Source organism: Neoarius graeffei, chromosome 5, assembly GCF_027579695.1.
Source record: "Neoarius graeffei isolate fNeoGra1 chromosome 5, fNeoGra1.pri, whole genome shotgun sequence".
NCBI lineage: Eukaryota > Metazoa > Chordata > Actinopteri > Siluriformes > Ariidae > Neoarius > Neoarius graeffei.
The window spans coordinates 84,815,884-84,832,396 of NC_083573.1; the positions used below are offsets into that span (position 1 = coordinate 84,815,884).

The 16,513-nt window shown below is 43.5% G+C and overlaps 1 protein-coding gene across 5 annotated transcripts in view; it reads right to left on the reverse strand.

Moving 5' to 3' along the window:
* The window catches only part of pard3aa (par-3 family cell polarity regulator alpha, a), a 1,023,559-nt gene that overhangs the window by 349,299 nt on the left and 657,747 nt on the right, over positions 1–16,513 (reverse strand). For all 5 annotated transcript variants that reach the window (XM_060922480.1, XM_060922479.1, XM_060922478.1 and 2 more), the window contains one exon: positions 9,560–9,710. In XM_060922480.1, coding sequence (XP_060778463.1) covers positions 9,560–9,710 — 151 coding nt within the window. The remainder of the gene's footprint in view (positions 1–9,559; positions 9,711–16,513) is intronic.

Here is a 16,513-nt window from a genome sequence, read left to right on the forward strand (position 1 = left end):
ACAGACAACCATTCACACTCACATTCACACCTACGCTCAATTTAGAGTCACCAGTTAACCTAACCTGCATGTCTTTGGACTGTGGGGGAAACCGGAGCACCCGGAGGAAACCCACGCGGACACGGGGAGAACATGCAAACTCCGCACAGAAAGGCCCTCGCCGGCCACGGGGCTCGAACCCGGACCTTCTTGCTGTGAGGCGACAGCGCTAACCGCTACACCACCATGCCGCCCCTTTAACTTCTTGTTTTCAATTTTTTTTTCTGGTTGAGACTATGTCGTGTGCGTTTTGGCTGCCGCTTCTCACCGGAGCATTTTGTTTTTCTTTTTTGTGTTTGTGTAGTTTGAGTGTTTTGTCTGCTAGTTGTGGTGTAGCTTGGGACCCAGTATTGGGCGTCTGTTTCCTTCAGGCCTTGGTTTGCCGTGGATGATGCCTGTGCTCCTTGCTATGGACTGCAGTGAGCTCATTGCTCTTTTAGCATCAGGGTTGTCCAGCGCTCTGTGCGGCGGTGCTTTTGTGCTTGGTGCGGTGTTCTGAGCGATGTTGCCCGGTGGCGTTGCAGCGGCTGGGCAAGTGGTGTGGGACTTATCTTCATGCGCCTGGTGGGACTGTGGTAGCGACGCCATTGGAATTACATCCTGACCCTTGTTTGGTGGACTCCCCCCCATTGTAAAACGACCTTGGGTGTGAAGGCCAATTTATGCTGACAACCCAGTCCTCGCAAACAGCGTCGCAGATGGTGTCTGCGTAGCCCCCCCACCTTCACAGATGTTCTGCGCACACTTCCCAAAAATTGTGACCACCGCAGAAGCCTTGCAGACAGCGTCGCAGACAAGAGGGCTCTGATTGGTCCACTCTACATCCGCTGTACACGCACTTCTGCTTCCCTACTTTCCCGATTTGGTTTGTTTTCACGGCCGCCATTTTTAAAAACACGAGCGAAGATGGAGCAGCACGAAAAGTGGTTGATCGAGGAAGTGAGGAAGTACGTACATCTATACGACTCCAGTTCTAGTCATTATAAGTAACCGGAGGATAAACACTCCACTAACCACACCCACCAACTACTCCTAGCGATTTCGCGACTTCGCGCCCCCTTGCATTGTGGCGGTGAATGACATCGCGCACGCCTATTACTCCCCGCTCAACGATAAATTACAACTGTCTGCGAAAAGCTATCTGCGAAAGCCTTGTCGCAAGAGCATGCAGAGGCCTTGAGAACGGCGCTATATAAATTGAACTGATTATTATCATCATTTTGTTACTAAGTTAGTCATCATCATCATGTAATCTTAGTTTTAGATACGGGTCTGCAGTAATTGGCTTTAGCTATTGCGGTTTCCCTGCCTTATTGTAAAATTATTTAAAATTTGTTTACCCTAAGGCAACTCGAAATAAATAAATAAATAAATAAATAAATAAATAAAACGAAACTAGTCCAAACATCAGAAATATATTTTTGAGAATGATATTTCCATATAACTCTCTCGTCATTATAATATGAAGTCAGCTGTGAGTCATACACCCTGACTTACCGCAACGCCATAACAACCCTGTTGCCTTATGGGCAGCATTACAAGAAGTTTACACTCTTTTGGAGGTGAGGTTTTACACAACATACACAATCCATCACCACCAGTGGATTTCACTAGTTCTTAAACATGACAGACAGCAAAGCAAACACCACACACACACACACACACACACACACACACACACACACACACACACACAACAGTATCTTTATTTCTGCGTCCCAGGCTGAATCCATCGACCTGCTCATTTCTCATGTCCCCTCATTTTCTGAGTAAAACAGGGTCAAGAACTGGGGACTGAAAGCTTCATGTCCTTCACCGCCTTCCACCTGCATTCCCCTTTACATTTTAACCGAACAGCATGGCGAGAAACGATCGACGGGGTCCTCAATTTGAGACCCAGTGTGACATCCTGCTTCGAGTTGCTCTTTGCAATTAAGAGCTGAGACATGAGCACAGCCTGCGATCGCACTAATGCCCCCGACGGCACTGCGGAGCGTGAGGACACAGAAGAGCATCCGGATCTCTCTGCTTCAAACATGCTTAACAATTTCCCTTGCACATGCAAGGTCAGAGAAACGGAGACACAAAAGAAGGGAGGTCTCTACATCGGCCATGTCTCAGTTTGAGCTTCTTTTTTTTTTTTTGCGAGCGAGTTGAAGCTTCAGATATCAGTTTCACAGGTGGATATAGTAGCGGCAGACAGCGCGTGTGTGTGTGATACACACTTCATACATACACACTTTCCCAGACACCAGCTCATGCTTTTGACAGTCGTCCAACACCTCGACCCATCAATCTGACCACAGCCAATCAATGAGATGGCATGCTGGAACGAGATTAACTGCCCCAACTCCTCCATCACTCTTCCCCACTCACTTGACTGACTGCATGCTTTATTCCCCTGTCTTCCTTTTCTTTAAACAGCACCAAGATAGAAAATCTGGATCAATAATGAGCCGTATCTCATCCTCTGACATCACTAACTCTTTCTCGAACACCTTCTACACTCCACCATTGATGCCATCAGATGACACTTTTTAAGAACCCATGATGCCTTGGTGTTACCTGCATCCCTTATATCACCATCAAATATCACCAATCTCTGTCCTCTTGATCCTCGGGACCAATTTGTTTTTGTTTTTTACTCTGTCGTACATGCCAGACTAAACAACACAACACTGTACACAGCAGCAATTCATACACGTGTTTATTGGAAATCGTTTCCGGCGTCGTAGAAAATGTGATTCAAGCGTTATGCCGTTATAGCCTATAAAGCATTTACAGCTCAGAGCGGTAATTTCCACGCCGTCCAAACTCGCTGCTAACGATAGCGCTCCATTTTCTTCCCTATGCACTTCTCAATAACCCTGAATATTGTGAAACAAAGCTGAACTTGACCAGACATCCACCATTCATCAACCATTACAGGACTGTTCAAACATCGACCTGCTCTCTTTCAAGCTGCAGACTGCACTAGTCGGGCTTTTTGTCCCCTCACGATAATATGGATCATATTTTTTATTCAGACTGTGATCTTTCAGTCTCTAACTCAATATCTCTGAAGGCCACTGGATACTTGAGAAACTTCCATGAGACAAAAGTTAAAGAGACCGTCAATGACGGCGTATCTCACTCCAACCCCGTCTAGTCCAGAAGGAACGATCTAAAGTGGGCCACCTTATGCAATAAATGCTGCAAACTATATGCACTATATACAAGCTATATGCACCCTAGGAATACTGACCTGTTTGCCAGAAAGAATCCAAAACGGTGAGGAATTGACCGAGAAGAAGCGATTTTTGTTGAACTGCTCATTAAGGCTTAATTAGTCCATAACTCCATTAATAATTGTAATGAAGCAAATCTGGGTAGAGGTTAGATGCACCCTAGGTACCCCACCTTCATGCCAGAAAGAATCAAAGTCGGTGAAGAACTCAGAGAGAAGAAGCGATTTCCGTGAAATGTGGATGATGCCAGATGGATGCCGGATGGACAACACATGATGGCGTAAGCTCATCGCCTGGAGAATGTGAAAGACATGATATTTTCCCGATTTTTATCGGAATTCCGATTTTTCCTCAAAAGACAGATTTTTCCGATTTTTTTTAAAAGCAAATTTCCCATCCTATAACCGACTTAAAAAAAAAAAAAAAAAGTCAGAAATTGCGCCCAATATCAGTGTTTTATCATGTTTTCCAACAACGTGGCAACACTTATTACCCCCCCACCACCAATCTGTCCCTCTGAGTTACAGGTCAATCCTGAGATCGAGATGCTGACCTCTTCTGCTCCTCGGACCTGCCTGATCCATCCTGATGCCCTACGTCTGGCTGGAGTCTCATCACATCGCTCCTGTAGAGGACGGCCCCACATGGATAGTTGAAAGTCACACTTGGAAGACACTCTGGACACTTACAGTAATGCTTTTATGGCTGAGGACTACAGTTGACTTGCTAACTTTAGGACTGCAGTTGTCATGAACAGTTTTGCACTCAAGTTTCCATCAATGAAGAGTTTATAACATCAACGAAACTGTCTTCATGTTAAAACTGTTAATGTTATAGTCATGCTGTCTGTTGTTGCCCAAATGAGGATGGGTTCCCTTTTGAGTCTGGTTCCGCTCGAGGTTTCTTCCTCATGTCGTCTGAGGGAGTTTTTCCTTGCCACCGTCGCCACAGGCTTGATCATTGGGGATAGATTAGGGACAAAATTAGCTCATGTTTTAAGTCGTTCAAATTCTGTAAAGCTGCTTTGCGACAATGTCTATTGTTAAAGGCGCTATACAAATAAACCTGACTTGACTTATTGGGTGAAAAATCTGGCAAGATGTAATAACCCACCATTACAAATAAGCCCGACAGTGACCGGATGGGCTAGGTGGAAATTGCAGCGTTCATCCAGTGACAGCGTTTCTAAGATTCACATCTAACAGAACATGTACGGTAAAGCGCACCAAGAAGCCCCAGCCTTGAAATCTAAGAAAATTTCTAAGAAAGTTTTGGTGAAACACCATTCAAGACTGAAGTGAAAGGGAAAAATGTTCAATAAAAACCAGCAGGTACTGAGGTAGGCTACTTTAGGCTCATTTAAAGGGGAACTGAAGGCAACTTTTTTATTATCAAAATTCTATTTCTCATTTTATTAAATATCAGAATGCATTTTTGATCGCTATTTTGTCGCTGCTATAGCAAGTTATGAGTGTTTGAAATATGCTCTGTAATATATCAGTCCGTATGTCAAAGCAATGGCCGTAAACGAGATTCGCTGAGACCTGTGCGAGACGTCGTAGGACGGACGTAAAACGTACAGCGGAAATCAAAGTGACCGACACCTGGCAACGTTGTCAAAAGACGCGCGCGCCCTCTTTCGAATGCTGACGTAATCAAGCCGGAAGTTTTGTTTGTTTTGATAGCAATCAGGAAAGTTTGAAAAAAGTCGGCAGTAATCGTCATTTAAACTCGTTTTTGTGCAATATTTCGTTTGGAAAACAGTTTTCAAAATGGCGGCGCTGACACCTGGCTGACGCTTCACGTTTCAAAGTCTCGCACAAGTCTCGTGAAGATCGCGCGGATATATGGAATCAATTTTGTGCCAAAATGTCCATACAATACTTTTGAAATATCAAACAAAAACAACAAATCAAAATACAGAAAAAAGTCAATTTTTTTTAGACTGGCAAACAAATTATTCGTGTAATCGTGCAAAATATCAGTCTATTACTCTTCAGAAACCTTTTATTTTTGTTCCGCGTCTTTCTCAGTTTTGTTTGACGTAATTTATTTTGGTTGCGATTCCAGCTTTCTCGTTTGCGCTCCCTGACTTTTTGCTTGCAGTTTTGGCACAAACTTCACGTGTGGGCGGGCTGTCCAGGAATGCATTCCCATTGGGTAACTTGTGTTTGACTGACAGCTACGCTCAGCCATTCCCTACTCGGATTCTGGCGGACTGTTTGACGAGTGACCGATCCATTGACGGTAAACAAGGATCGAGTGGACTTCAGTGGCGACTATGATACTGAATTAATTCAACAAAGTGTAAGTGCGGGACAAATGTGTTGTATGTGTTGCAGTAGTGCACATTATGCAGGTGTTTCGTGGCAAGTCAAATGTTAGCCTTAGCTCCACTACCCAATATAATAGCTGTCTTGCTAACGTTAAACAGGCCTGCATAACGTGCACTACTGCAACACGTACAACACATTTGTCCCGCACTTACACTTTGTTGAATTAATTCAATATCATAGTCGCCACTGAAGTCCACTCGATCCTTGTTTACCGTCAATGGATCGGTCACTCCGAAGCGGCCGAAATGAGTTTCCTTCGCAGGGTGGCTGGGCGCTACCTTAGAGAGAGGGTGAGAAGCACAGTCACTCGGGAGGAGCTCAGAGTAGAGCCGCTGCTCCTCCACATCGAGAGGAACCAGCTGAGGTGGCTCGGGCATCTTTTTCGGATGCCTCCTGGACGCCTCCCTGGGGAGGTGTTCCAGGCATGTCCCCCCAGGAGGAGGCCCCGGGGAAGACCCAGGACACGCTGGAGGGACTATGTCTCTCGGCTGGCCTGGGAACGCCTCGGTGTTCTTCCCGAGGAGCTGGCCGAGGTGTCTGGGGAAAGGGAAGTTTGGGCTTCCATACTTAGACTGCTGCCTCCGCGACCCGGTCCCGGATAAAGCGGAAGAAGACGAGGGGATCGGTCACTCGTCAAACAGTCCGCCAGAATCCGAGTAGGGAATGGCTGAGCGTAGCTGTCAGTCAAACACAAGTTAGCCAATGGGAATGCATTCCTGGACAGCCCACCCACACGTGAAGTTTGTGCCAAAACTGCAAGCAAAAAGTCAGAGAGCGCAAACGAGAAAGCTGGAATCGCAACCAAAATAAATTACGTCAAACAAAACTGAGAAAGACGCGGAACAAAAATAAAAGGTTTCTGAAGAGTAATAGACTGATATTTTGCAGGATTACACGAATAATTTGTTTGCCAGTCTAAAAAAATTGACTTTTTTGTATTTTGATTTGTCGTTTTTGTTTGATATTTCAAAAGTATTGTATGAACATTTTGGCACAAAACTGATTCCATACGGATAAGCGACGCCTGCCGTGGACCAAACGAACTAAATTCAACACGGCTAAAAACCGAATAGGCCGATAAGTATAATATTTAATTGCAATTAGTTGCCAATACGAGTCACGATATAAGGTTACGAAAACCGAAACTGTAACTGAACATGTTAATTGAGAAATAAAGCAAGTTTAAAATTGACTTCAGTTCCTCTTTACCTTCAAAGTAATAATAAATATTACTTGTCAATTTTTGTATGAATCATAATCTTCTAAGACTAAGTGAGCAAAAATCATTGTAGTGTGTGGCAGTAGTGGCACAAAGGCTTGTGTGATACCTGCAAGTGTGTCTAATTCTCAAAACCCATAGGCTTCAGGCCAAAATACTGAAGCATTATTACTTCATAAAAATTCGGAAATGTACCCCCTTGAAATGGTATTCCTTAGGTGTCAAAAATGCTAAAACCCGAGAACTTCCAGGGGCTTTGCCTCCTGGACCCCTGGACTATTTGTAGATTTTTTTTTTCCCCGAACAGTCCAATATCATGCTTGCGTAACATACTTTGTGACATCGCTCAGACTCCTATATACGTTTATTTATGAGAGATGAAATACTCTTCTGAAATGCTTGGAGAACTCAGCACACACTGCCGTTCAGGTTGTCCTGAACACCACGTTCCACTCACTGACCTTAACTCACAGTGCAGCCCGCTATTCTTGTATATGCACTGTCAGACAGCATCACGATAAACAAACAAACAAATAAATGTCAATCTGCCACTGAAAATGTGACAATTCTTCAAGCCTGTCGTTACTGACTGCTCCCATCTTCCCCATGTCAAACTTCCTCCAACTTTTCCACGCAACTCGTTTGTCCCGTGTCGTCTGCTGCTAGAGCTGAGAGCTTCAACGCTTCAACACTTCAACTGCAAGCATAGTTACAGGAACTCGCACTTCACACTGACATGGGAGATATTTATGACTTTTTTGAAAGTGGGTCTGTCGAAGAGAAGCGATTGCAGCAAGTAGGGCAGAATAAACAGAAGTGTGTGTGTGTGTGTGTGTGTGTGTGTGTTTAAAAAAAAAAAGTGACAGCAGGACAAAAATGTGGTGCATTTAACAATTATTCCACAAAATCGGAGTCGTACATGAGCTGAAAGCCGACGAGGCGCGTAGCACCGAGTTGGCTATAAGCCATGTACGACTATATTCTTTTCGCCATTTCGGTTTCTTTTAAATACTTGAGAACAAAGTGATATCTGATGATGCGCGCCGCCATTTTGTTTTTCTCTACTCACGGTATATGAGCTGATATCCTAGTAGTAGAGTAGCCAATCAGAGCGTGCGATTGCTCATATCCGGTGAACGTGGATAGAATATATAGATGATATTCTGTTTCGATCAGTATTGTCTGTGCAACAGAGCCGGCCCGTGGCATAGGCAATATAGGCAAATGCTAAGGGCGCTGCGTCCATCCAGGGGCGCAGAAACGGGGGGAGAAAAATTATGACTTCCACTATTCTGAAAACGAGTCAGCATTATAATGTCTTAGCCTAATTTAATTGTACAGCAAAGCATGTAGTCGGTGCGATTTGTCAAAAAAAGGTGGGGTGGGGTGTGGTGGTGGTTGTTAATCATGAAACAATAAGCGCTCAACAGTGGTTCGCCCTGTCTATAGTGTGTCTTCGGGCGCGCAAGTGCGCATCCGCAGCTATTCTCTGTTTTGGCCTATTGCCTAGAGCACAAAGTGTGCCCAGGGGCGCCAAGGGCGACCAAAACCCCACCAAAAAGGAGGGATGGAGTTATTGAATGTTACCAAGTGCATCAGTGGCGTACAGTGTTTTCAACCACTGTGCTGCCGAACTCTAGTACCGCAGAACACTAGTGTGCTGTGAGAGATCACCAAGTGTACCGTGGAAAATTATAGAATGACTGTATATTGTAAATATTGACAGCGTTTTAGTTTCAGTCAACATTTTCTATTGGTGATGTGCCTTGAGATTTTTTTCATTGAAAAAAGTGTGCCCTGGCTCATGAAAGGTTGAAAAACAAGTGTAGCCTACGCAGTAGTGGTCGGTGATTTCCTTATACCTACTAAAAATGCACAATGATAGGTTATAAGGGGGGCGGGGGGAGCGGTGTTCATCGGGGAATGAGAATGGCTAGCCACTGCAAAAAGTAGCCCAGACTACAAGTGCTTAAATGAAGAAATCCAAACTCTCGGGTGCGCAAGGGCGCAAACGAAGGCTACAGGAAGAAACAAATAGAGCCAAGTATAGAGGTAAGTCTGATCTAATCTCTCATATCAACCATTATAGTGGCAAATTAATATTTTAGACGCCTGAATCAATGTCTGCCGAGCTAACTAGATGCAAACAGCAATAGACTTCAATAACAAAGTACCCATAATAGCACTTTTGTTTGAAAATACAGCCCATTGATGTCCTAACAGGGTGCTTAAGTTTGCACAATTTAGAATTGTAGAATTTTTTATTCATTTAATTTGTTAATTCTTCAGAGATGACTTAACTTTTAATAGCAAAAAAGAAACTAAAAATAATTTCTTGTTTATTGTCCATGCACTACACTTTGAACAGGGTGCAGAAGAGTTTTTGCCCATTATATGGAGATATGTATTGAATTTGTGTGCTCATTTTACTTTGTGACACTTTATGTTAATAATGATAATAAGAACAATAATGAAATAGATAAAAATGACTTCTTGTTTATTGTCCATGCACCGTACGTTGTTTAATAGTAATAGAATAGAGTGATTAGATTAAAGTGTTATTTAGATGTTATTAGAGGGTTTTTTTTCTGGGGGGGGGGGGGGGGGGGGGGGGTGCGCCAAAACTCAATCTCGCCTAGGGCAGCCAAAGACCTAGAGCCGGCCCTGCTGGGCAATATGATGTATGTGTGCGTGGAAAAGCACATGAGTGAACAACAGACGTGTGTGTATTTCCTCACCGATCATTCTGCCCATGACAGAGCGAGTGTTGACTGGGTCGTCCATGCCCTCGACAGCTCCGGGGTAGAGAGAGTGAGAGATGCGTCGCTCGTGATCCTCATGAGAGCGGGTCAGTGACACCTCGGACACCGATGGACTTCTTGCACCATCCTGCTCACACACAAGACCACAAAAGAAAGTTATTTGTTAATGACAGTTTCTTCACAGGTGCAAAGAAAACCTGTATATAAAACCTACAACGGTGAGATGTCGGCTAACTGAATATGTGAATAAAATAAAACAAGCGTTAACTGAAACAATAAATAACAATACATACATAAATACATGAACCATCCCTGGTTCAATCCTGAACTCCGGTCACGGCCAAATCAAGTCAGTTTATTTCTATAGCACTTTTAACGAGACACTGTTGCAAAGCAGCTTTACAGAAAAATAAAGGCTTTAAACATGAGATCATTTTATCCCTAATAAATGTATTAATCCCTGACGAGCAAGCCTGTGGCGACGGTGGCGAGGAAAAACTCCCTCAGACGACATGAGGAAGAAACCTTGAGAGGAACCGGACTCAAAATGGAACCCATCCTCATCTGGGTGATATCATTGTCGGCGTTATGATATCATTGTGGCGTTTCACATGTTCTTCCCATGTGGGTTTCTTCCAACTTGTAGTAGAGAGTGCACGCACATCCAACTTTGTACAGGTGCAGGGTAAAAAAGTCCGTCAATTAAAAAGAAAAAATATACCCGCACACTGTCGCTGCTGCTCTCGGTGATTTTATTGATAGATACACAACGTTTCGACTGTAGTAGGTCTTCAACACCTGACGAAGACCTACTACGGTCGAAACGTTGTGTTTCTTCCAACTTCCCAAAAACATGCGACTCTAAACTGATGTGTGTGTGTGTGTGTGTGTGTGGGGAGGGGGAGCCTTCCATGAAGGGCTTGTGTCATGACCAAAGAGACTTGAATAAAAAAGCTTCAGTACATGCCGTTCAAGGAAAAATAATCAGCTGAAGGAAAGAGAGAGCGAGAGACAGAAAGTGAGGAGAAATCCGGAAAGTATTCATGAAGGAACGACAGAAGGTGGCCAGGAAGAAAGTCAGAAGTGTAGTCAGGGAGGCGGGGTACACCCTGGACAAGTCGCCAGGTCATCACAGGGCTGACACATAGACACAGACAACCATTCACACTCACATTCACACCTACGCTCAATTTAGAGTCACCAGTTAACCTAACCTGCATGTCTTCGGACTGTGGGGGAAACCGGAGCACCCGGAGGAAACCCACGCGGACACGGGGAGAACATGCAAACTCCACACAGAAAGGCCCTCGCCGGCCCCGGGGCTCGAACCCAGGACCTTCTTGCTATGAGGCGACAGCGCTAACCGCTACACCACCATGCCGCCCTACAACTGGATGGATGTTCAAGTAAATATCACAAATTATTATCCATACAGGGCACTTTTTCAATGGAATAAAAAGGTGTTCTACTGTATTCCCTTCTAGCAGGTTTCATTCATTTAGTTTGACAGCATACAATATTGTTCGCATATCGCTTATCCTATGTGTATTACGTCACTACCCAGCGTTGAATATGGTTTACGAGACTGCATGGTTGTCAAGACAACATCATGTCACACGTCGGAGCCGATGTAAAACTTCTGCACTAGCGAGCGACTGTGACGATTGGAAAACAAACATGGCTGCCAGGTTTGCTTCGTTAAATACGGAAGATTGTGAGAGAATTTTGAAAGAGAAAGACGCACTGAACACCGGAAAGGAATGCGTATGAATAATAATAATAATATTGGCTGGCTTTTTCCGTGGTATATCAGATATATTCCATTCAGCTACTCGTCTTCGACTTGTTCAAGATCATGCTTGCCGAATGGAATACATCTGATATACCATGAAAAAAAAGCCAGCCAGTATTATTTACAGTGGGGCAAAAAAGTATTGTCAGTCACCAATTGTGCAAGTTCTCCCACTTAAAAAGATGAGAGAGGCCTGTAATTTTCATCATAGGTACACTTCAACTATGAGAGACAGAATGAGAAAAGAAATCCAGAAAATCACATCGTCTGATTTTTAAATAATTTATTTGCAAATTATGGTGGAAAATAAGTATTTGGTCAATAACAAAAGTTCATCTCAATACTTTGTTATATACCCTTTGTTGGCAATGACGGAGGTCAAACGTTTTCTGTAAGTCTTCACAAGGTTTTCACACACTGTTGCTGGTATTTTGGCCCATTCCTCCATGCAGATCTCCTCTAGAGCAGTGATGTTTTGGGGCTGTCGCTGGGCAACATGGACTTTCAACTCCCTCCAAAGATTTTCTATGGGGTTGAGATCTGGAGACTGGCTAGGCCACTCCAGGACCTTGAAATGCTTCTTACGAAGCCACTCCTTCGTTGCCCGGGCGGTGTGTTTGGGATCATTGTCATGCTGAAAGACCCAGCCACGTTTCATCTTCAATGCCCTTGCTGATGGAAGGAGGTTTTCACTCAAAATCTCACGATACATGGCCCCATTCATTCTTTCCTTTAGACGGATCAGTCGTTCTGGTCCCTTTGCAGAAAAACAGCCCCAAAGCATGATGTTTCCACCCCCATGCTTCACAGTAGGTATGGTGTTCTTTGGGTGCAACTCAGCATTCTTTCTCCTCCAAACACGACAAGTTGAGTTTTTACCAAAAAGTTCTATTTTGGTTTCATCTGACCATATGACATTCTCCCAATCCTCTTCTGGATCATCCAAATGCTCTCTAGCAAACTTCAGACGGGCCTGGACATGTACTGGCTTAAGCAGGGGGATGCGTCTGGCACTGCAGGATTTGAGTCCCTGGCGGCGTAGTACTGATGGTAGACTTTGTTACTTTGGTCCCAGCTCTCTGCAGGTCATTCACTAGGTCCCCCCGTGTGGTTCTGGGATTTTTGCTCACCGTTCTTGTGATCATTTTGACCCCACAGGGTGAGATCTTGCGTGGAGCCCCAGATCGAGGGAGATTATCAGTGGTCTTGTATGTCTTCCATTTTCTAATAATTGCTCCCACAGTTGATTTCTTCACACCAAGCTGCTTACCTACTGCAGATTCAGTCTTCCCAGCCTGGTGCAGGTCTACAATTTTGTTTCTGGTGTCCTTTGACAGCTCTTTGGTCTTGGCCATAGTGGAGTTTGGAGTGTGACTGAGGTTGTGGACAGGTGTCTTTTATACTGATAACGAATTCAAACAGGTGCCATTAATACAGGTAACGAGTGGAGGACAGAGGAGCCTCTTAAAGAAGAAGTTACAGGTCTGTGAGAGCCAGAAATCTTGCTTGTTTGTAGGTGACCAAATACTTATTTTACCGAGGAATTTACCAATTAATTCATTAAAAATCCTACAATGTGATTTCCTGGATTCTTTCCCCCCATTTTGTCTCTCATAGTTGAAGTGTACCTATGATGAAGATTACAGGCCTCTCTCATCTTTTTAAGTGGGAGAACTTGCACAATTGGTGGCTGACTAAATACTTTTTTGCCCCACTGTAAATATCAATCAATCAGAACCTGGACTTGCATTAAACCTCGATGAGAACGTCATACATTACTGCAGTACAACACAAACTAGATCTCTCTTCCGGAGAAAGACAGCATGGGTTTCCCATCGCCGATTCCACCGAGTCGTCATGCTAAAGAGCTTGCTCAGAGGTCACTGTATTGCATTAGTGATCCTCCAGCATACCAGGCACTTTCTCCAAGTGTCAGTCTTCAGTGAACACCTTGAGGACGTGAGAAGAAAACGACCCATCGCTTTACACTAATGGAGGAGAAGCAGTGACTTTCCAAAGGCCGTTCTTAACATTACAGCGGCAAAAGCTCCAGGTGAGGACATTAAATGTCAGATGTTTTTGACTTTTACAGTCTTAGAAAAACGAGCATGCTGGTTTTCTTAGGTAGCCGTATTACCCTGGTAAATGCTGCGGAGAGGCATGACGTCTATTACGCTGTACACTTGTAGATAGATATATGACTCAAGAAAACAGAGAACTATTTCTGGATGCAAGTGAGCAGCTTTCACAAAAAGACTCCACTTGTCCCTGGAGCAAATGTAAATAAATATTGATTCAATAAATTATATAAATACGTTATTAAATCAACACAAATGAGAAGATTACAGTGCTATAGCTGGCAGCATGTTCGGCAGAAGTAAGAGAGAAAATTGGACAATGTGCAGTTTGGGAGGAATTTGTCTGTGGTGAAAATAACCTGGGATTTTCAAAAAAAAAAAAAAAAAAAGAACAAACACCCCTCTTCCCAAAATCAATCTTGGCTATGAACTCAAGTATCTGGTCCAAGTGTGAAAATGCTCTTTGTAGCTTTCCCCACTAAGGGACGAGACACAGACTCGATGTAATATACAGTATATGAACAGAGAGACGCTACAGCGACACTTGGGAGAGGTGGAAATGGATTGGCTCTAGAAACTGGCAACTCCAATAACTTGCAAAGATGGAGTGGGTGGGAATCAACAGGGTCTGAGCAGACCCCAGTGTAGTGTGAAATAGTGAGAGTGCATGCACACACAAAATCAAGCTGCCCTCCATTCCACAGTGTGAATCTGTTGGCTTTAGAAGGAGATTCCCTCGTGTTGAGGGCGGCAACGGAGGAGAAAAGCACCGGCAAAGCGCCTGCTCGTGATATTTAATGCTCCTCTACAGAAACATCTGTGAAATCCCGATTGTGATCCGTGTGACGTCTCAGAGTGAGGGAAAAAAAGGGCCTGCTCTCATTTCATTGGCCGTCATCCTCACTGGAGCAGTGTGTGAATAGTTAAATATAATCGGCGCTTCCTGTGGACGCAGCACGGACGAGGACACGAAACAGACTGAGACTCAAACATGATCTGTGTAAGAGTACAGCATGGCGAGGAGTGTAGACTCGCACTATAAACTGACCGTATAGGTCTAATCCTGACTGACACCAATTATTACAACACCTGCAAGACCTTTAGACACGTGCTGCCCTGTGACAGAACCTCCAGAACGTCAGGATAGTGAACATACGGTAAACAGGGCAGAAAGACAAAAAAAAGGGGATTAAGTCTGCTATTTATTCTAATGAACAGGTAATATTCTTGAAGAAAACACAGCATGTTATATGTATCGAATACCAAAGCATTGCTGACATGAGTTGTTGAGTAATTTTCGAGAACAGCACTTGAGACAAATTGCTGGTGTAAGTGGTTAGCACGGTCGCCTCACAGCAAGAAGGTTCAGGGTTTGAGCCCAGCGGCCGACGGGGGCCTTTCTGTGTGGAGTTTGCATGTTCTCCCCGTGTCTGCGTGGGTTTCCTCCGGGTGCTCCGGTTTCCCCCACAGTTCAAAGACATGCGGTTAGGTTAATATGGGACGGCCTTGGGCTGAGGTGCCCTTGAGCAAGGCACCTAACTCCCGACTGCTCCCCGGGCGCTGTTAGCATGGCTGCCCACTGCTCTGGGTATGTGTGCGTGCGTGCTCATTGCTCACGTGTGTGTTCACTGCTACAGATGGGTTAAATGCAGAGAGGAATTTCACAAGTGTGTGATGAATAAAGTTCTTCTTCTTGTTCTAATTTTGAAATTATGGTGTTATAAAATATCATCATTGTACATTAATACAAGATGTTCTAGATGAAAAAATTAAGCAGACTCGAGATTAAAAAAAACAACAACAAAAACCAATATTACACTTATTTTTTATCAGTGTTAATTCAAAAAAAGATAATGGAACCGACTCCATCATCTCAGGCTGAGTTTTCCTGATGACGACTCCGCTCCTAATGCTAATATAGCAAAGACATTTTAACAAACATCCTAAACTTCATCGTATTTATTGATGAATGCTCGTACAGTGTCGTCTTACTGGCCTGTCTGATGAGTTTAGTGTTCTTTGCCCTCTTTCGTGCTTAGCCGGGGTGTTCACTGATTTATTTGTTGTGCTGTCTCACTTGAATTTAGCATTATTAGCGTTAGAGCGAGCTGGTAATTAATTTTTTCCCCCCAAGACCAATATTTCACTTATTTTCATCAGTGTTAATACAAAATAAATCCCATATATTTTAATAGTTTAATTGCCGCTGCAATGTGTTAAACTCTCTTTAAGCACAGATACAGTCACTTTCTAGGGAAAATTTAGAGAGGATCTTACACAGATGCGTGAAGATAATGAAGTTTATCCATCTTCGAGTAGTGAATATATTCACAAGTCAGTGAAATGAACAAGTGAAATGTTTTTTTCCAACACGAGAAGATATATATATATATATATATATATATATATATATATATATATATATTATTTACCAGCTTAAGGTCGGTTCGTATCATGAAATACCGTGACCGAGGTCTTGAAAATACTGGCCGAGGCCTCTGGGCCAAGGTCATGGTATTTCACAATACGGACCGACCTTAAGCTGGTCAATAATATTTTTTTTTTCTTTACCACATTCTAATAGAAAATGAGCGCGCCCGAAAGGGAAACCATATTTAGAACAAATCTGCAACAAGCTCGTTTTCGGCTTTCTCCTGAAACGTTTTCTTTTATCTCGTCTTCATCAGAGTAGTAAAACTCGCTTTCGCTGTGAACGCTGTCGTTATCGCTATCCATGCTGTAAAATTAATGCTATTATACTGAGAAATGCAAAAATAAATGTTGACAAAAAATTGCTACTATGTTTGTTGTTGTGAACGAGCGAGTCACCAAAGGTCCGTATCGTAGGATTCCGGACCGCTCGCGAGCCAATCAGAGTGCACGATTTAATGGAAACCGGGCCGCGAAAAAAAACAACATATCTCTGCGTCACCATGTAATGTTCTTTATACTGTATTATATAGACAGATTTAAAAAAAATATGCTACAGTTAATCAAAAGCGTTTTAATATTGAACCGGTCCGCCATTTTGACAACGAGCATCTAGTCAGCAGGAAAACA